This window comes from Coturnix japonica, chromosome 2 (assembly GCF_054131305.1).
Source record: "Coturnix japonica strain WE chromosome 2, WE-NBRP24, whole genome shotgun sequence".
Classification (NCBI taxonomy): Eukaryota; Metazoa; Chordata; class Aves; order Galliformes; family Phasianidae; genus Coturnix; species Coturnix japonica.
Genome location: NC_140664.1, coordinates 44,985,220 through 45,006,906, shown reverse-complemented (window position 1 = coordinate 45,006,906; position 21,687 = coordinate 44,985,220). Strand labels below are relative to the sequence as shown.

Genomic DNA, 21,687 nt, shown 5'->3' with positions numbered 1-21,687 from the left:
AACAGTTTTGTCCCCAGTGTGCTGATGCAGATAGTTCCAAGCCTTGCTGGTAACTACTCTCTGAAATTAAACTCAAAGCCTTTCCTCTAGCATTGTGCACTTGAGCTGCATTTTGAAGACCTCAGAGCAGCAGTGAATAGCCACTCTCGGATTTGCATTTAGAAGACCACTGGGGGACAGGCTTTCAGAAGTGCACAACCTTCAGCAGAGTGACAAATAAATACTGCGCCAAGTGCTGCTCCGAACCTCAGTGCAGAGCACAAAACTGTTCCTTGCATGCAGAGACAGCCCTGTCCTCCCACTCAACACCAGCCCCCAAACCTGGCTCCCCATAACTGAGGCACACATCCAGGCTCACACGGCTGGTAACCAGTTGGACAGCTTAATTTCACAATGTTAGTTTAACAGAGTGTACACTGGATACTCTGCCCAGAGCCATATTGCTGTGCACCATGTACAGAAGCCAAACACCATATGCTTGATACTTCTCTTCTTAAGCACTATTACACTTCTCACCCCGCAATGCACACATTTTTCTGAAGAAAAAGAGCTTTTCTAGATCACATATAATTCTTTTAATTAATCAGGTAGAGCAGAATAGGGACGCACAGCATTTTCCAGGCTCTTGGCCACCTTTCCCATCTCCATCACCCCTCCGGAGCTGCCCCAGCCCCATGTAGGCATCAGGGCAGCACATCCCTCCGCTCCCGGCGCCGCCGCTCTCCCGCAGTGCCACCTGCCGGCCCCATCCTGCCATACCATATACCAGGCAACATATAAAGCAAGGAGGTTTAGGCCCTTAACCTCGTCCTGCCAGAAGCAGACGCAGTTCTGTTTTGTCCTGTCCTGGGACTATGACATTACACAGGGTCAGAGAAAAGCTGCGCCGCCTCATCCACTCCAAAGCATTTTACAAAATTAGTCCATTACGGATCATCCTTCCTGTCCTTCCTTAACAGCTCATTTGAAAAGAAAAATATTTGGTATTACAGTGTTTTGTGGTGGAATAAAACAAACCATTTCCATAAATTGGACAAAATTTTCACATTAAGTAGCTACTATTGGAACCAAAGCACATATTTCACACAAACACGTTAATAACTTGCAGCATAAACGATTGTGTCACAGGAGCAGCACAGAACCCTAACCCAGAGCAGCTGTGTGCACTCACTGGGAGAGGGCAGAGCCAGGGGCTGTCAGCACAGGGCAGGTAAAGGTGGAGAGGGCAGGGGATGAGATGTGACCAAGGTAGGAAACCTCTACTTCTGAAACACACGCTTCTGACATTTGCTTTGGCTTCAGTGCATAGTTTCTGTTTTATCCTGTATGCCCCAGACAAATTTATCTTTCTGGTACAAACACAGACACCTGCAGTTTGTTTTTCTCTATACCCAGACATTTTACCATTTGGACACAGTATTCCACAATGTTTTTTGATTTTTTATCTGCTTCTGGTTCTGTCAGTCTCCAAGAAAGTTCTGTCAGTCTCCAAGAAAGTCTGTTTCCTGTTGAAAATTCACTATCTCTACCCTCCCTCCCCAGCCCAGTGCCACACACCACTTGCTCTTCACCATCACCAAAGGTGGGTCCAGATCACAAAGGGCTATGATAACTTCATCCTGAACTCGTTGGAGCATCAGATGCAGATTCCATTGCTTTGGTTTCCTGCGCACTACCATCTGTAATGTAGGCTTTTTCTTGTCCTTCTTCCACACTCAGCAACAGGCCACATACCAACTTCGAGCCGACCTCATCAGCTGCAAGGGAAGTCTCATCTGTGGCTTCAGGCTGTCCATTCACCTCATTGATTTCCTTCTCTTCACTCACATTTAAAACCTCAGCAATGTTTTCAGATGGTTTATGGTCAGGTACTACTGAACACAAAGCAAGGTTACAGCTCTCAGTAGTCATTTCTGTTTCAGCCCCTGCGGCACTTGAAGGGACTTCACTGGTTGTTGCTTTCACACCTCCTGTTTGCATTCCTTGTTCAGTGCTCTCTCCTGCACCTTTGGAGCCCACATGAATTGAACACTCGCAGTAATAGTAACCAGATTCTTGTTTCTTCTTACGCATGGCACAGAGATCAATCCGATTGAAGACCTCCATGCCAAAATAACTGTTTTCATACTCTTTGTACAGATCCAAACAAATTTTTCTGAAGCCCTAAAATGTTGAGAGAGCATTGTGACATTTACACACACAGAAATATGTTACACATATCAAGTATATCTTAAATACCCACCCACCACCATTAGCATTACAATATCTACTTCATCTGTAGTGCTGAAGCAGATGGTGATATAACAGTACTCTAATAGCTTATTTTTAAGATGTTTATCTTCTGCTGAATCCCCCAAAAGCCAGAACATACCAACAGAGGCAGAGATGCAGAAGCAGATCAATTTAATTCCCTTACTATTACTCAAACACATCTATGGAATTTCAGATATTGCAAGCAAGTTAACAGTCAAAACAACACAGGCAAACTATTCCCTAGAGTCCTGAATTGCCTTCGGGAGGATTTCTTTACTCCACTTAAGGCTGAATCTGTTTAGTTTCTCAACCCACTGATACCTTCACAGACTGAAAGATTTATCCTTCTTGATGTGCACATTTCACAGTAGTAGTTAAGTCACGAGTTCAAAATACAGCTGGTGCAGCTACTTCTGTTAGCAGAGAAGTATTCAAAAGAAATTTAACTCTGTGACTTATGATCATAGAGGTTTTTTCCAACCTTAACAATTCTATGACTGTGAAAACAAGATCATTTAAGCAAGCCAGTGAAGAAAAAAAAAACGTTGGACAGGGTAAAATCCCTGCCACTCTGATGTTGCTGCCAAACACTGCTAGTATCTCAACAATCAAATGGTACAGCAGACACAGTGTGTGAATGGAAGGACTCACTCTTACAAATGTGTTTCAAAATGCTGATACATTTGTTTCACAGACTAAGAAGCAGCAGCTTCCACTGCCATAATCAAGGCCTATCAAAGCATCAAAACTTCGGACTGCCAAGATGGAAATAGTTCCTAAGTCAGTGGTCCCCCATACCCTGATGAACAGCCCATTTCCTTGCAGTCTTCCCTCCCAACAAACTCAAGCACAGCAGCACTGGCTTCCCTGTGCAGAGATCATCAGGGCTGGCAATCTCTGCCAGCAACAGGCTGCCAATAAATAAGGGAGTGAAGGGGGAGTACAAACCTAACTGAAAGCACACTAGTAAGACTCTGAGGAGCTCTTTGCAACACATCCCTTTGAAGAAGTTTCAGTCATTTTGTTCAGTTCTTAAATGCTCAGAGTGTACATCCATAAAGAGCAATAAATCTTACAAGCCTCCTTGTAACAGCCCTTTTGGCAGGTCTTAACATGAGCAGGCATGCACCAAGTGGGAATGGCAAGAGACAGGCAGTGGCACCCAGATGCAAACGCTCCAACAACAAACACTACAAACTATTCAGGCACTGCTGCCCCTCAGTGCAACCCAGATGGCAAAAGCACTTCAGAGTGTAACTGAACAAGTTGTGCACCCTCGTATCAGAGCCAGACAGCCAGGTACCTCACCTTAACACTACTAGCTATAACAGAACACCATGCATTTAGGATGATGATGGAAACTCTTACAAGGTCACATGAAAGACAGTTTAAGTAGCCACCAATGGACAGAATTAGGGCTGCCTTTTTCATCACAAACAAAATATTTTTATATAAAGTATTCCACAAGCTTGCTATCATCCAGACTGTGTAGCATCTGTTTGCAGACTTGCACCAACTGAAGCTATATCAAGCATCATAACACAGCATGTTAGCAGGAGCAAACATTCCCCCTGCTTTTAAGTGGTGGCACTTGGCTTTGGTCTGGCACAGATGAGCAGGACAGTACCCAGCACTGGAGACTGACTTCATGCACTGGAAAAGGCTCTTCAGCAACAGACACTGAAGTGGATTCTCTGAAGATGTGAGCTAATCCCTTTTGACTCATTGAAAACTAAGGTCAGAAAAATCTGCAGGGCCCATACTTTATATTTATGCTAGAGATGTGGTACACATTTTAAATGTCATCAACAAGCAGCATACACTGCTCCTTTGGTAGCAATTAAAGCTAAATGGCACACAAACAAAGCCCTCCCAGACCTCTTGGGACCTTCAGACACAAAGTCAAAGATGCACAGTTTCCTGAGATCAAAGTTTGAACTTGTAGAAGCTTTAAAGGGGACTGAATCCTCTTTTCCTATAAAGGGGATCCAAGGCTGCAAGAACGGTATCTGTATTACACACCTTATTGTGAAAAAGCATTCTTGAGATGTTAAAAGAAAAAAAGTTGATCATTTCTCTTCATATAAAAGACACTGAAGTTTCATGAAATATGTAAATTGCATCCCTATTACAGGGACACAGTTATTTATGTTATAAAGTAATTACAGCCAGTAGATGGCATCATAATAACTGTGATGCCATACTAGCATAAAACAAAATATTGTCTTATTTATACCTTGGCATCTTGTAGTGCTTAGGAAGGTGAAGGGTTGTTTCTTTCCAACAGTCTTCAGGAAGGGGCTATTATAGAAACACACAGCTTTCCTTCCCTACCCCTTACATTTTGACTTGAGACAAATCAAGTTATTGGTATTTTCAGTTTGGTATGTCAGATCTCAAAACCCATGCATTAATATTCCAGTTTTTTTCTTTGAGGTTAAAACCTTTATCTAAGGTTAAACCCTAAAGAGACTCTATGTGGGCATACAGCATCCATATGTGCCCTAATAACTAACTTAATACATAACCTCACTCTGCTTATACATCATGGCCCTGATGAGTAGTATTTTAGGAGCAAGAGCATTAAGATGCATATGAATATGAGGACAGAAATGAGCAACATAACTGGAAGGCGAGGGGAGGAAAGGAGATATTTATGTAGGCTTTAGTAATGCTCTTGACACTGATCCCTCTAAGAACTTCAGAGTATCTGCTGATACATGGGCTGGACTGAGAACTCACTGAGTGGAAAGGTATAGAGAGGTGGTCATTGGTGAAGTCTAGTACAAGGCCAATAACTAACAGAGAGCATTGCAGAAGTCAGTACTGGGTCCAGTCCTGTTTAGCACCTTTGTTAATGATCTGGACAATGGGTGAGAGCGCACCCTCAGTAAGTTTACAGGTAACACAAAACAGGGAGGGGTCACTGATGCACCCAGGGGTTGTTATCATCCAGGAGGACCTGGAAAGGCTGAGAGATGGGCTGACAGGAACCTCATGAAGCTCAATGAGGGGAAGTGCATTCCTGCACCTAAGAAGGAACACAGTAGTAGACATGTTGAACATGAGTCAGTGTGCCTGTCACAAAGACGACTAGCTCTATTGACAAAAGTATTGCCAGCCAGTGAAAAGAGGTAATCTCTCCCATTATTCAGCACTGGCAAGGCCACACCTGGTACGCTATGCCCGTTTCTGGATTCTACCATATAAAAGACATGGAACTACTGGAGAAACTCCAGTGAAGGACCATGACAGTGAAGGGACTGGAGGCTCTCCTTTGTGAGGAAAGGCTAAGAGAGCTGGGGCTGTTGAGTCTGCAGAACATTCAGGGGGATCTCAAAGTATAGAAATACCTGAAGGAAGAGTGCAAATAGAATGCAATCAAGTGCTTTTCAATGGTGCCCAAAACTTTAAGTTGAATAATAAAAGGAAATGTGATTATGCTTGAGAAAAAAGTCAGTAATTCTTACTTTCCTATTGTACTTTTTTTTGGCATTAGATATTGCTGATGCTTGAGCTCATGAAATTCCCCATAGGCAGTATAAAAGAAAAGCCTCCAGCACAGAACTATCAGTGCTAACCAACTTTGATTGTACCATGTATACAGAAGGCAGCTATCAAGTCAATATGAAGTACTTGAAGTGCACAAATACAAGGTCATTTTCTCCAGCTATTACAACATTTTCTGTTTTCTTTGTGCATACTCCTTTACTGTTTCAGGTTTGCAATATATTGACCTCATAAATACAAGAACTATTCCTGGAAACAAGCAGGACCATATTCCACTGGGAAATGAACAATCTAATCAAAGTTGTTTTTTATTTTAATTGTATGTGATAAAACATACAATGCTGCAGTAAAGGTTAGAAAAGCACATCACACATCTCTAGCATAAATCAAAGCACCAGCCTGGCTTCCAAAGTGACATTAATCTTGTTCTCATAAATATTGCTTAGAAGCCATCCCATCCTACAGAATCAGCTTGACATGGTATTTTCATGCAGATTCTACAGGCCATAGAAGGTTTGTACTCTACCATTATAGCCTTAACATAACATGAGGAAGAGGCACTATCTCTTCCTATTGGATATGGAGAAATTTAATTGTTTTGTCCAGTCTATCTACAAGCTTTGCTAAGCAAAAGGATATCTTTTTTCCTCCCCTTCTAATTAAAATATAAGTTACATAACTATATAACCCCTTTCCCCCCTCCCCAAAAAAGTCATTAGAAAGAAAATCTTTACATTTAAAATGCTTCTTACTAGGGATTGTTGAAGTTACCTTTCTTTTCAGTCTTGGTGCCTTGGAGAGCTTTAAAAAAGTAAGATGTGGTTTGAAATCCTTGCTCCCTGAGATGTTGAGATTCATTTCATTAAAAGATTTTTCCACAGCTTCTGGAAAAGAAAAAGAAATAGACTAATAATCAGGAGATGAAGAAAAATATTTAGAAGATTAAGGGTTAGACACAACTCTTCACTATTGCTTCCTTGAGCAAGACGTACAGTTAAACACTGCATGAGAGAGAAATGGTTGTCATATCATCATGGACAACAAACAAAATAAGCAACACAGTAGACAAAATACTACCAAAAATAAATGGCAAGATCCACAGAGCAAGTACAGATCCACAACTAAGACAGAAACGGAGAAGGAAAAGTCACACGAACATAGAATTCCTTTCAAGATAGGAACCATTTACAGACATGTCAGTTTAAAAACTTTGGCCACAGCTTAAAGCAGTGAGACCTTATCTTCCATTGAAAAAAGTGACTGTGAGCTACTCCAAAAAATTTATATTCAAGGTCTTTCAGCCAAGGACTGTAATGACCAGCCAAATTAAATCAAGTTGATCTATGCCTTGGTTTTCATCAACGTCAAAGGGTGGGATGCAGCCTCACAAGGACAGCAAGGTGAAGCCAGCAGGCAGACCTCTGCAAATCTTACAAACATAGAAAATTAAACACAGCTGTTGCAGAACAAGCGACACCTCAACAGTGAAGAATAACTCCAATAACACTGAAAGCTTTGGATGAAGCTGGAGTATGCTGCAATTTTTCTTATTGACAGGAATCTTCATAGCTTGAATCCATAAATGAGACAAAAATATGAAGATCAGCAGCTGCTCTGGAGACTTGCAACATTTATATGGTTCTTCTTGCCAGAGCCTACAACATTACACCAACCTGTTAGTCCTAAATCACTTAAGCACTGGAAGAAGTAGGTTTGGCATAGAAGCATGTGTTACAAATACCATATCACACTTTGATACATTGCTCGAAATGACCCTATTTTCATTTTATGTTTCTGTCTATCAGGAAGTTTAACTGCATGTTTATTTACTAGTTTATAATAAGCACTCGTACCAAAGCAAGCCTGTAGCTTAGCTAATTAATACATTAAAATGTTTTTTTTCAGTATTTGCACTGAAACAGCAGCTGGGGCTGTCTGGTCACTTTGCCAAGGCAATTGCTTTATGTCTTCCATGTGGAAAATATATAAATAGTCTCCAATTACCTGAACAAGCACTTCATGCCACTTCATACCACTACAGGATGCCCACCTGCCCCCCTCAACTGCCACTGCAAAAGGGTACAGTCTTGCTGTAGGTCCAGTGTGAACATAGATGTGTTAGGTCACCTGAAAATTGTACTAGGCAATTATGGTGACATACCAAACTACCTCCAAAGCATCTCTGGTACTTAATAAAAAAATATTATCACAAAGAAACATGTTAATAACTCTGGCACCTATACCTTTAGGCCAAAGTTCAACAAGCCTGATATGAGCTTTTTCTAGAGAAGAGCTGCTTTTCTCCACACATCTGGAGAAACATCATCCTTGGGATGCACAAAAGTTAGTAAACCATAGCTTAACCAACCACAGCAGTGTCTTCTTACATTCACTCAACTCAAAACCAGTCCCACCAAGCAACAGTAAGAAGTTACTCCTTCAGGGTGAAGGTCTTTCTGTCAGTTTTACAGTGATGGCCAATGATGAAAGCAAAGTCAATGCTGGGAAGCATCTTCAAGAAGTCACTTTAAGAACAGAGCTTACCACTCAGTTTTCCAGGCACCATCTTCTCTAGCTCATTTTATTAACACCATAAGAAAAACCTAAGATAGATTAAACATTACCTCCTTCACAGTAGACAATGTCACTAAAACAAGAAAAAGTCAATATTATCCAGTATCCACCAATTAACTGCAGTGAATTAATCAAGAGGCAAAATTAACTTCCATTTTAAAACTGAAGTCTATGATGCAAGTGGTACTAAGGGTCATGGTTTCGAGTGCAATATGGGTGTTACATGGATGGTTCAACCAGATGATCTCAGAGGTAGTCTCCAACTTTAATGCTTCTGTGTCTGTGATATGAGAACTAACAAACAGCTAAACATTATTTTTTCCAAAACATAGAAACACTTCAGAGGTTGAAAACTCCATTGAAACAGGCTAAACTGTTGACAAGTTATTGATAATTTCAACAATTTGATAAGGGCACAATGAGGCAGAGGCAGCTGGTGGTAATGGCTTGACCTTTGCCAGTCAAATAATTTGCCATTAAGCTGCAATACAAGGCAACATTTGAAAATCCATGCCTACTCCAGAAGCAACTAAAAATACTGATTGAAAGTTAGGGAAAAAAAAAAAAATCCCTACTCATTATATAACTATTAACTCAATGCTGAGGGAGGAAGAGAGAAGAAAAACTGGACAAGTATTTGCAGGTGTATTTAAAATGATGCAATTTGCTATGTATTTGCATAATCCCTAGACTCATTAAGTTGTAGAAACGGACAGTAACTACGCAGAGAGAAAAACACTGGAAGTTACACCTCTCTGAATAGCAATAACACTGGTAACAGAGTTAACAGCTTGAAAGCTGGCACCTTGTCTCAGCCAAAGAAGTATTTCAGGCAATCAGTGAACAATCATACTACACTAAACAGATGCAAGTTCTGAAGAAGTATTCCTGTGGTTTGCAATCAAAATTATTCTTCTGCAGTTTATTTGGAAAGGGGTTCAGATCAGAGAGAAGACCCTGGGTTTACAAAATCATAGAGGTGGAGATGAACCAGGCAGGGAACAGAAAGGAATAAGGAAGTAACCAAGACACTCACTATTGTAATGATTTTCAGCGTTAAAGCAGCTCCAATATCCTTTAAAAAATAGTAAGAGGATCATCATAGCACACATTCTGCAGAAGTAAATTTAAACATTTTTGCTGTTGCTAAAATAGCACGATAAAGATCAATCGTGTGTGCTATGATTCATTAGGAATAAAATTCTCGGTATAACAAAATGGAGCAGGGGAAAAAAACAGCAATAGTCAAGAGAAAGGAGGAGGCATTCACTTCATCTTTCAGAAGAAAATGAGGAGAGCACTATGATGGGACTCCATCAAAACAGTTAAACAGTCCCTTTCTTCAGCAGCATTGAAGCACATATCTCACAGCCTAGGAAGGACAAAAACTGATCTCAGAGGAAGCCACATCCACTTTCCAGTTAGTCGTCTTTCAGTAAAGATAATACTGTGTCAAATGGACTTTTGAAGAAGTCTGGTCATGGAGAAGTTTATTGAGGACCTAACATAACAAGTATGGATAACACCAGACTACTTTCAACAAAAACACAGCTGTGTTGAGTTCACATTACACCTACCACTAAGGGAAAATAAAGCTGAAGCAGAACAAAAGGTAATGGGCAGTGAAGTGGCTCATTTAGCTGATGCAAAGAACCTGGTGATGTTGAGAGGCATTTCTGTCTAGCTGCGACACTGGTTACTATGAGAAAAATGGAGAAAGGAACAAGACTAATTGTCAAAGCTAGGAACTGGAAAAGGGAGAAAGCTGCCTTAAAGAGAAAACAGACTATTCTGCAAAAAGAAAAACAACACACAAAACAGAAGCAGCATGTCCTTTGAAGATCACAGTGACTTTGTGCTGCATGCCTTTTTGAGAAGGATTAGTTGAACTATGCCTCCTTCCACAAACAAACAGCATATATTGATTATTTTTCCTCTGCTGGAAGTTGAAGACCAGGACACACGGTAGGTTCTGCATTGCAGGCTATACCAGCTCCTAAAACCAGAAAAGGGTAGAAGAAATTGGGGAGCATCAATGCCTTCACATGATGTGTTCAGATAAACAGTTAAGAACTGGAACATCCATGAACCCATTGCTGCTTTGGGATTTTAGATTAGGGGACAGAAGCCACTCCTGTACTTTGGTTCCACCTTCTACAATGGAAGCAAAGATTGATCTGCTGATAGTACACATGTACATGAAAACACTGCTGTTTGTCACACCCTGTCCTAACAGTAATGACCATTCAAGTTAAGTCAACACTCTCAAGGCTTCCAGTTTATTAAAATGGGTAGGGCTCCAACACTGAGGTTTCACTTTAAAAATCTATGTACATCACCAGGCTGCAAGATCCAGGCTACAGGGCCTGCTGGAGTAGCCTTGCTGTTGGGTCTTGACAAGTAAAACACCTGTGTTTCTCACCACTCCTGAATGAGTACAACATAGTTCTTATCCTCTTCTGCAGCTGTCAACTTCATACTAAATACTTAAGAAGGAGGCAAAGGAAAGACAACATATCATAGGCAAGCACAACAGCTCAGGCCAACGCTTAGAAAAGCTATCTCTGCAAATTGGTTTACCACAATCAGTAAAGAGCCAGATTAAGCACTTACCTGCAATTCTGCAAAGCATTTTCTGGTTTTCTTCTGACATTTTCACAAATATCACTTGATTGTTAAACTGTCCAATCCCATGAAATGTCATAATAAGGTCTTTACCCTGCAAAATGGCTTCCACTTTGGTCTTGCTTTGCTTCAGTGCCAGAACAGCCCTTAAAAAAATATTGAGAAAAACTCACTGTATTTTGAAAGAAGTCCGACTTACATGTGGAAATACTTTATCAATATCAGATAATACACCTGGTTGTGGCCACTCTGTAGCACTATACAAGATGTAACAGGTAAGCTATATTCCAGTGCGAATACCCTTGCACAGGTATTGAGTAAATTAAGTCCTTCCATTTCAGTTTATACTGTAAGTGGGTTTTGCTGGAAAAAGAAACACTCAAGTCATTAACATGCCAAAAATGTCTGTGCAAATATGTTACTGCTAAGCAGTCAAAAGGATAAAATTGAACTTACATTTGTCATGAAATTTAAACCTCTGTCATTGCCATCATTTTCAGCCAGTCCACTAGTTTTATTCCAGAACTTAAATAAGCCCATGTTTCCAGCTGCAGCACACTTAACATTCATCTCCATTATATTTCAGAAATCAAGGACTGTTCTTCAAATAAACTAATGGTTATGGTGGGAGTTCTAGGTCCCATTTCAACAAAGTTTTGACATACACCTCTCTGTGCACATAAATCTTTGAAGAAGTAGATTACCAAAAGACAGTACTTCAACTGTTTTACTTAAACATTCAAACATTACTAACTAGCTCCTGAAAAGTGAATTTCTTGTCTTTCAGTAATATAATAGCCACTGAAGTGCTTCAGGTGCCTCTGGAGAAAGAATTCTGTCAAACTTCAGGCCCATGATCTGAGCAGAGGCCTTTCAGTAATGCTTTACGCATATAACAAAATACTTTGCAACTGAGGATCACAGGAAACCAGTCTGTGGGATCTTGCTTCCCAAGTTTACTTTATCATTACACCTAGATATTTGGACTACATTGCTTTATTAAAAAAATAAAATAAAAATTCTACTATTGTATTACATTATCCAAACAGGAAAACATCACTGCAATCCAGATAGCACGAGTTCTGTGCCCTGATCCTCTTCAGAAAGCATTGCATGCATATGAAAGTCATTTTAACCTACAACAGTCAGCATTATGACCAGTTCTGAATACTATATTGATATTATTAATGATTACATCAGAGCTGCTGCTTCTTGAGACTCTTGGAAATTGTGCAAATGAAAATTTGCTGAGAACAGCACTTAAGGTAGAAAAGGATTACATTCTCTGCAGACAATTTTGCTTCCTCCAGCTTAAAAAGCAGGGATAACCTGGCCCCTCACTTAAGACAAACTACCATTAAACTCTGCTGGAAGAGCTTGTGTCATTAGATCTGAAGATGCCTTCCTCCTGCTGTAAGTTTCAGCAATGCTATTAGCATGAGTAGATAAATAGTTGTCTTAACTAAGGCAGTCTTTACTTTCACATGACAATGTAGAGCCATAACCACTGAACTACACCTTTAATAGGACTGCAGGTAGGTAGAAGATAAAGGATGAAAAACATTTGGTAATTAAGATCTGATTTTCATTACATATGCCTATTATTTTTGTATTACAGGCACACATTCACTCTTAAGTTCATGAACACTACTTGCTTCATTCACCCCTCCAACTGATTGATTCCCATTTTGATCACTGTTCTCCTCTAGTTTCCTATCCTCTTGGACGACAGCCTGCACTGGCAGGGATTTTTATTACCAAACTACTGTACATAGTGACTTTCACACATAGGCACCTCAACCTATATAAAGGTTCTCCTCTACTTTCCCTCAGGTCCTCCCAAAAGCTTCTTGAATGAACAGTAAACCAGGTCAGTTTAAAATAAGGAACATTCAAATCTGTCACTTGCATTTCCATCTTAGTCCTGTTTAGCCACCTCTACCTTTTTGGGCTTATTATTTCCTGTTTAATCTCTCTGTTGGTAGTTCTTTGTGCAGCAAGGCATTTTGCTTTATGTCCAGGCATCCTGCTTTCTGTCCTACATTACATAAACATGATACTAAGGCCTTAATCTTTTCTTTTGCTATTTCCTTGCTTATCACAGAATGGCTTAAGTTGGAAGGAACCTTAAAGATCATCTAGTTCCACTCCTCTTGCCATGGGCAGGGTTGTCATCCACAACATGGGCAAAGGCCCCTGGAGAAAGATGCTCTCTGCGTATCTACCAAACAATACCTTCCCCAGTGCCAAAGGACCTCCCTTCACTTTCCCTTTTGGCCCAGTAAAAAAGGCTTAGAGAAGAAGCTCCAGCACACTCAGCCTACTCTGTCATCCACACTAACAACTTTCTGACCATGGGGTTGTTTTCTTAAGTCCTCTTCCCCTATGCCCATCATAACTCAGAGGACCCCACAGACAGCCCCCAGCTCAAATTAAACGAGTACATCTTGAAAAGGAACTACACAGACTTTTGTTTTCCTTACTGCAACATGACCTATCAGTTAATGTTTTCCAGCTGATACAAGCATGGCTGATCTGAAACATTGTGGCTTCTTAATAGGCAGCAGCTTGGGAAAATTCACATTTGTTGAGTTAATTTATGGTAAAAATAACAAAGCAGTAATACCATTCACAGCCATGCTGCCTTCTCTCCCCCACCCCACAACAGATGCACAAAATTTCAAACCCTGAAGCATCCCATCTAGCTTTTGCAAAGATCTTTCCTCACAGTGTGTCAAAAAACCAACACAAAAACAGAAATTGATCAGATAATCCAAAGAAAGAAAACAGGAATGGCCTATTAAAATTATTATTCATTAAAGAAAAAAAGGTTATTACATTTACAGATTAGTTAACTGCACTTGAATTTGACAGAACTCTTACTTTTTTACTTCTTCTTCTGTTCCCAGGTGAGCAACTAGTATAGTTAGGTGCATAGTCTGAACAGGAAGAAAAGCCCTCAACAAGTCAGGCTCCTTTGTGAATATGAGCTCTTGTACATCTTCAATTCTATCCAAAATCTGCAATGCAGTAAACAGGAGGCAAAGTTAAATGTCATTCTGGAGTGCCCAGGAATTGCAGGGGAAAAAAAAATCCAAACATAATACAGAAAACTGAAGCCTCTCAATCAGTGAACAATCATACAAAATGCAGATCCAGTTTGAGTATGACTGCAAAAACCAAAATCCAGCCCCACACTCCCCAAGATCTACTGCATAACATTCAGATTCAGCTCCTAAGTTAGTTTTTCCAACAATGGATTGATCTGTTTTCCCTTTTTAAACCTGCAGGCTAAATTCATAGCGCTCATGTGAGCCAGCACCCTAGATCTTAAACTAGGTCTGGATCTGACCCTAAGCATGTTTGAATAAAACTCACAGCAGTGTGTAAATATTAATGCTATCATCATGCAATAGTCAGTTCTTAATAGACTGTGGAAATTGAATAACATTCCCATAATTAATCTTATGCCATTTTCTGATTACAAGTTTGATCACAGATTAAACTGATGTCTCTTCTCAAAAAGAAGCTACCATCAAGCAAGGCAGATCAGTTTGGTAAACACACTGCTGTCCAAGTTGATGCTTTCCAGAACTGCGTGGCTTTTACAAGTCTATCCATGCCTTTTCCCCAAGTGGGTCCAACCAGAGGACACAAAGAAAGGGTTTTTTGTAATAGCCTGTTAAGTTTTAGAATCAAATCACAGAAAAGACAGGTGGGAAAAGAATTCAGTCACTCAAGGACTAAGCACCTGGTAGAAACTATTATTACAGCTATTTGTGGATTTTCAGATGATTCCATTGAGCACATGCTGGCTTACATGCCTAGGTGCTCACATATGTTAGAGCTCTTCATTCTTGCATAGGTTGAAACAGCTGGGTAAATGTTTTTGTTTCCCAGCCTTTTTACATAAAGCTTTGGCGGTTGTTGTGCAAACCAGTGAGCAACAACACAACCTGGACAGATAAATAAATTAGTGAATTGCATGATAAATATCAGGATAAAGCCAGATACAATTAAGACAACTCATCTGAAGATATGAACAGCGAGCTCTTTCAGTCCAGACTGACAGTGCATTTATTTCTATGATAAAAATACAAATTAAATGACTCTTAAGACACTTCCTACTGTGACTGAGGAACAATTTATTATTGCCTGCTACTTGCAGCATACAAACAGCAGGAATCAAGATATCTGACCACACAAGCTAGAAGCCTTTACTTCTACAGAATAGGTTGAGCACTGTCAGCAATTTCACAAGGCAGTCTCACACTCCTCCCTTCTACAATCTTTCCAAGAATACTCTTGAAAGATGACCTTTCTGCCTTCTCAGTTTGAGGCTCAGACAATTGAGAAGTCAAACTCGAGTGAAACTCCTTCACAGAGATACCTGATGGTGGCAAAGCAGCTTTCATTATTTTCTTAACACTTTTTGTCAGTGGGCAAGCTTCACAAAAGCATGTTCAGAACTTTTTGCCTCTTCTCTATTAGGAACTGTCAAGTATCCTAATACCTCTGTGCTTTGATGGGGTTTGGTGAATCAGCTTGTAAAGTTTTCCTATAACACTATTCTTTTAATAGGATTATTTTAAATATTTGGAGTGGGAAACAGGAAGGAAACACTGGTAAGAATATTGAAAGTTTCAGACTACAAAGTAAGATCCACCCCAACCTATCACTAGAAGCTGGCATCCTGCCTCCTGAAACACACAAAAGTAAAGGGCTGATGCATCCACCAGGACTGCAACAGGTTTTCTTTTTCCTTTGTCCTGTTGAAAAGGGAGAAAGCACAGACAAAACCTCAGCCCTGTCATCTGGGGAGCTCTCAAAATCATTAGAAGTATTTTGGGTAGAATTAACTAAGAGCATCTTTAAATCTCTTCTGTAGGCAACTGCAAGGACTACAGTATATTAGAAAAGCATTCCTTATGTTCCTTTCCACTCAGGCTAGAAATCTCTACTTTAGAGGCAAAAGCAATTAGAACTGTTGATAAATATTAGGTCTACATACATATACATTCACACACTCCTCATATGCACATTACAGGCAGCACTGGCAACAGTGTGCTTACCATTCAATGTTCCCTAATGCAGAATCTTACCAAGGGCTGTCAGTCACTGCTACTGCTGATGGTGGCCCTTAAAGGAGCATAAACTTGTACTATCTTAGGCACAGTAAATAGCCAGAGTCATCAGAGCTACCAGATTACCAGAGCTGCTGTAAAACCAAGGAATTCTGGAAGAGCAGGATTGACAGAAAAAGAGAAAGGAAGAAGTGACACTCAGAACTATACGGAATATGGTCACAGGCCATGCATTAGGACACTCATTAAAATAGCAGAATAAGTTAAGCATTCATGGTTTTTTGTTTTTTTTTTTCTTGTTTTTTTTTTTTTTTTTTTTCCTAGCTGTTTCATTATCTCACTCCTCAGATTCCATGCAGATTCATTCCTAGTTTCCAGATTCAGTTTTTTATTTGCCCACTGCATACCTATCTGTTCCTCTGCCAGCACTGTCTTCCAGCTTACACAGTTATTTTTTCCTTCCTGGAATTTATCTTTCTGATATGCTCTACACTTTTGTTCACTTCTCAAAAAAGAGATATGTAGGAATAACTGGAAGTTACATGGGGCCATCCCCCAGATAACTTTCAGCAATTATTTCACTCAAGCCAAAGAAAATAATTGCCTATGAAGAGGAAGGCACCTTTGACATCTCCCCTAACACATACATGAGAGTTACTTAACTATGATAGAAAACAAACTCAAAAGCCTTACGAAGCAAACCAATGCACTGCAACTTCTCACACTGGGAAAAAAAAAAATAAATAAGAATGGCATACAATAGAAACAGTCATCCTATTTAATTGCTGCATTTCAGAATTGTAATAGCCTCATTTTTCTTTAAATATTTCCAACTCAAAGCCTGTCTTTATTTTCTCTTCATACTACATTTGTGTGCACAGGGCAGGGTCACGAAAAGGTTGAAGGGAGTGCGGTGAATGCTAGTACAGAGCAGAGGGCCCTGTCTGCTTCTGCACACTGAGAAACTAAGATAAAAACCATGACAATGCTGTAAGCAAGTCAGTTGTCTATGGAAGGCTAAATGGAATAAGACTTCCCAGTAAAGGTACCAACTTTCTGATTTATGTATTCTGTATCTGTCTTTCAGAAGATTACATGAGCTTCAGAAACTCACATCAGCTGAAAAGGGATGAGGAACTCAAAGGAAGCCAAGTCTACTCTCTTACATTAAAAAGGGAAAAAACGCATGGTAATATGCATAAGTTCACAGAATAGTAGGGGTAGAAAGGCACCTCTGAAGATCATCTAGTTCAATATCTAAAGTTAGAGGCTTCAGATCAGTACTATATAAGTAGTTACAGAGCAAAGTGTGAAGCTTGTCTCCAGCTCTCACAGTATCTTTGTATCATAAGACATTTCTTGACATATCCAAGTACTGCAAGGCTAGCTTGACAAATTTCAGAAATACCATCTGTGTTAACTGAAATGTTTCAGAACCCTCACAAAATCTCTAGGGAAAAAAATCACTTATGCTTGTTTCTACTGTTTGTAGATGTTTAACAATGTGAAGATGAAAAAAAAATCTGTTGCTTTCTCAACACTTCAGAAACATTGAAATAACATGGATGAAATACAAGCATGCACACTGTACTCGTGGCTTCCTGGAATTAACTGCCTACCTAAGGTTTCAGGATAGGTATGAGGGTAAAATAAGAGATCAACATCTCCCTTTCTGTAATAGAAGAAAATTCTCACCCTCCACTTATCTAATGAGGTTCAACAAGGCCAAGTGCAAGGTGTTGTACTTGGGTTAAGGCAATCCCAAATATAAGTACAGACTGGAAGAACTGGCTGAGAGCAGCCCTGCAGAGAAGGACTTGCGGGCCTTGATGGACAAAAAACTGGACATGAGCCAGCAGTGTACTCTTGCAGACCAGAAGGCCACCTGTATCCTGAGCTGCATAAAAAGAAGGATGGCTAGCAGTGAAAGGGAAGGGATTCTTCCCCTCTACTCTGCTTTCATGGAACCCCATCTGGAGTACTGCATCTAAGTCTGGGGTCCCCAGCACAAGAAAGACAGTTGTTGAAGCAGGTCCAGGGGACAGCCATGAAGATGCTCAGAAGGCTGGATCTCCCTTTCTGCGACAAGAGGCTGAGGACATCAGGCTTGTTTAGCTTGGAAAAGACTCCAGGGACACCTCACTGTGGCCTTCCAGTACTGGAGGGGAGCTTCTAAACAGAAAAGGGACCAGCTTCTTATATGGGTAGACAGTTACAGGATGAAGAGGAATGTTTTTAAACTCAAAGGAGGGAGATTTAAGTTGGATGTTACTAAGAAAGTTTCTATTCAGATGGCAGTGGGGCCCAAACACAGCTGCCCAGAGAAGCCCCATCCGTGGAGAGGCTCAAGGTGAGACTGGGGGCCCCAGACAGCTGAGCTGTGGCAGCCCTGCCCACAGCAGGGGGGTGGCGTTGAGATCCCTTCCAGTCCAAAACTTTCTATGACATTACGATGACTCTCAAATTCAGTGGGGAAGGAGGTAAAGAAATTAATTCCAGCCTTCACTGTACTAAATACAGCTTTAAAACAACAAAAGAAGGGACAACTCTAGACAGTAAAAGCCACTGCTTTCTTCTAGAAAAAACATTACTGAATAGGTGATACTATTGCAGAGACTTACCAGTCAGACCTTCTGAGAATAAAATAACAATCCTTTTCAGGTAGTGTAGCAGAGTCTTACTATTCTCTGCTTCTTAACAAGCTTCGAAGCAAGAAAACGTTTCTTATTTAAGGCTTTTACAGCTTGTTAGAACAACTAATTAAAAATACCTGGTCATTTGTTATTGGTATAGAGACAAAGTAATTTGGAGTCTCTCGTGGGCGCTTCTTAAGCACTTCTTGCTCCCGGCCTTCTTGCTGATCTTCAGTCACCTCTTTGGGCACTTCTTGGCCATCACCTTGGCCCTGTTTCATCTTCGTATCTCTTTGACTTTCCTGCTGCAGTGATAGGTCTGCCTTCAGCTCTTCCTTCTTTTGGTTTTGATCATATAGCTGATCTGTCACCTCACCATGCAGGCCTGCTTGGTTTTCAGCCTGCATCTCTATTACTTCTGCCCTCCCATCTTCTTGGCTCTGTCCATGCTGGAATTTTAATGCTGCTCCTTCTTGATCCTGCTTTCGGTTATTAGTTCCCTGTGGAACCAGATCCATCACAGCCAGTTCTCTCTTACCCTCAGATCTTGCTATTGACCCTCCTTGATTTTGATTCAGTGTCTGCTGCTCTCTGTTCTCTAATGTTTCCTCACCTTGGTCCTGCATACAGCTCACGTCTTTCAGCTCACAGCTAAAGTGCATCTGCACAGTGACCTTGAGATCAGTCATTGCTCGTCCCTGCACCTTTGGCTGTACCTGTACAGTTACTTGTGGGAGGGCTGTTCCTCTGCCCTGCTGCTCTAACTGCAACTGCACAGTCACATCTGGCACCTCCCACTCTGGGCTTGCCTTCTGAGGCCGTACCTGTACTGTCATCTCTGGGGCTTCCCATCCCTTGCTCAAGATCTGAGGCCTCACCTGCACTGTCACTTCCAGGGCATCCCACCCCTTATTCACTTGCCGTGGTTCCACATTTAGGGCCATGCCTCCTTGGACTGTCTGATTCTTCTGTTGGATATGCTCTGTGCCTGTCCCATGATGCTGCTGACCATGGGCCAATGTCTGCGGCTGTGCTGCTGGGAGATAGTCTTCTCCTTGGCCCTGCTGTCCTGGAGAGCACACTTGCTGAGATCCCTCTGGACTGCCATCCACTTGAGCCTGCTCCTGGACTAACTCCCTTTTTATCATATTGATCCTACAATGCCAAAGCTTTCTCCTCCCACGCTGGAGCTTCACTGAGATCTTGTTCTTTCCTCAGGACTCAAAGTTTTGGTTTTTTTTTTTTAAGGAACTGGAAAAATAAAGAAAACAGTCCATCAGCCAATGAGAAAAGATGGCTTAGATTAGTTCAGCCTGGATTTGGGTTTGCTGAACTCAAAACTCACTACAAGAAGCTCCAATTATTCCAAATAGTTCAATTAAAACAAAAATCAACAAGAACAAACCACTCAACCATGAAAAGCCTACTTCTAGATTAGACTACTACCTCTAGAATACAGTATTCTCTCCGCTTCTGCCCAATTTTTGTTTCACATACTTTAAGGTAGGAGTGGTGGTATATAAGGTGCACGTGGTGGTATATAAACAAAGACCTCAAGACACTACAAGAACATTACCTGAACAAAGTTACCTACAGAGATCCAGATTAAGATAACATGAGCCAGGTACTCAGAAACTGACTATATCCTGAATCAACTTTACCCATGAAGCTCTCATAGTTTTCAAGTGCAATGTAGTCTGATCTGATCAGAATAATACACACTGTTTTTCTCCTTTCCCACTTCCCCTTGCACTCTTAAGTATATGTTCATGTATTTATGATCAAACTTCTACCATTCCCTCCTTTATCTTTATATCCCCCAGTCATGCTATCACATTTCCTTCTTCACTACAATAAAATTGCATGACTTCCCTCGTCCACAGTATTCAAACACAAGCAGTAAAGGCAGTGAAAGCCCAAAGACTTTTGTTACTTATTTTGGTTGCATTCCCATAGAAATGCAAAAAGCCAAGAATATTTTCTCAGTCAGTTTAACAGTTAGAATATAACAGGTCCTTGGATGGTAGCCCCAATGAACAGCAGTACCACAAAGTAAGACATCTAAGCAAGTAAATTATAACCTTCCTAAACTTCAGAATCCTTTCAAGTCATGGCAACATCCATTTCTCCCCCGAACCTATAAAAACATGGGCAAATATTTTTCCACAAACCTGCTCTCCAGCCCACCCAAAGCATTTGTTTAAAGTTTGCAGGAAGACTAGAAACTCCAACCCCACAAAACTCACTTCCACCAAAAAAGGAAAAGAAAATTAAGTATGTAAATCCTGGAAAATCCATACAGTTGCTAAATATTTTGGTACTAAGCAACTCAAGCCACAGGTAATATGGCTCTCCCACTATTTGAAAAAAAGTATTCTGCAGTGGGCTGAAAGTGAGAAGCTTCACAAGCTCACCACAAATTCCTGTGAACATTATACTACTTTCAAAAATCCAGATGTGGAAGAATAGTTCCACATAAAGGGCTGGTTTAGAAAGGAGATTTGAACGCTTGCATGTATTTGATATGTGAGTTCACTAATCAGATATCTCCATGACATCATCTTTGATAAAGGGAAGATCTCCTATTCATCTCATGTCTTCACTGTCCAAATGAGGAATTGGAAGAATGATATTGAAGACTTTCACAGACAGTCCCTGTCAATAACTGGACTGCTGAAAAATGTGTATGTGTATACTTAGAGTACTTGGAATAGGATAGCAGCAACTGAGACACTGTTATACTCTTCTGTCTTCATCACAATCAAGCTACTTGATAAAACAAACCACTTTTTTCCTTTCAGAAGTCATTACATAAGTTAAGCCTCAAAGCTATATAATGTCTCAGTATAAACACACTGCAATAGTTTGGTCAGATTCATAGAATATCATCTAGCTTCTTTTGTGATCAAACACTTAGATACACGTAAAACAATCAGAAAAACTGTTTAACACTTGAGAAACTGACAGCTGAATTCACAGCCCTAGGACTTTTTAGGTCCTGCAGGAGT

General features: G+C 40.5%; 1 protein-coding gene across 1 annotated transcript; it reads right to left on the bottom strand.

Annotated features, from left to right (window-relative positions):
- Nucleotides 1–551: 551 nt before the first annotated feature.
- On the bottom strand, nucleotides 552–19,915 carry LOC107310071 (uncharacterized). Its single transcript, XM_015855389.3, has 5 exons — nucleotides 18,817–19,915; nucleotides 13,846–13,982; nucleotides 10,951–11,108; nucleotides 6,535–6,647; nucleotides 552–2,163 (listed from the first exon to the last, which is right to left on the bottom strand). Exons 1-5 carry the CDS (start codon nucleotides 19,825–19,827, stop codon nucleotides 1,615–1,617), a joined length of 1,968 nt encoding a protein of 655 aa, XP_015710875.2. The 5' UTR covers nucleotides 19,828–19,915; the 3' UTR covers nucleotides 552–1,614.
- Between the last annotated feature and the right edge of the window lie 1,772 nt (nucleotides 19,916–21,687).

Bases quoted from the DNA above. Each gene is read 5' to 3' on its own strand.
- LOC107310071 (XM_015855389.3), bottom strand. From the start codon at position 19,827: ATGATAAAAAGGGAGTTAGTCCAGGAGCAGGCTCAAGTGGATGGCAGT. The intron at 13,983-18,816 runs GTATTTTTAATT...ACTGCATTGCAG, and splicing joins TACCAATAACAAATGACCAG to ATTTTGGATAGAATTGAAGA. The intron at 11,109-13,845 runs GTAAGAGTTCTG...TATTTTTTTAAG, and splicing joins ACAGAAGAAGAAGTAAAAAA to GGCTGTTCTGGCACTGAAGC.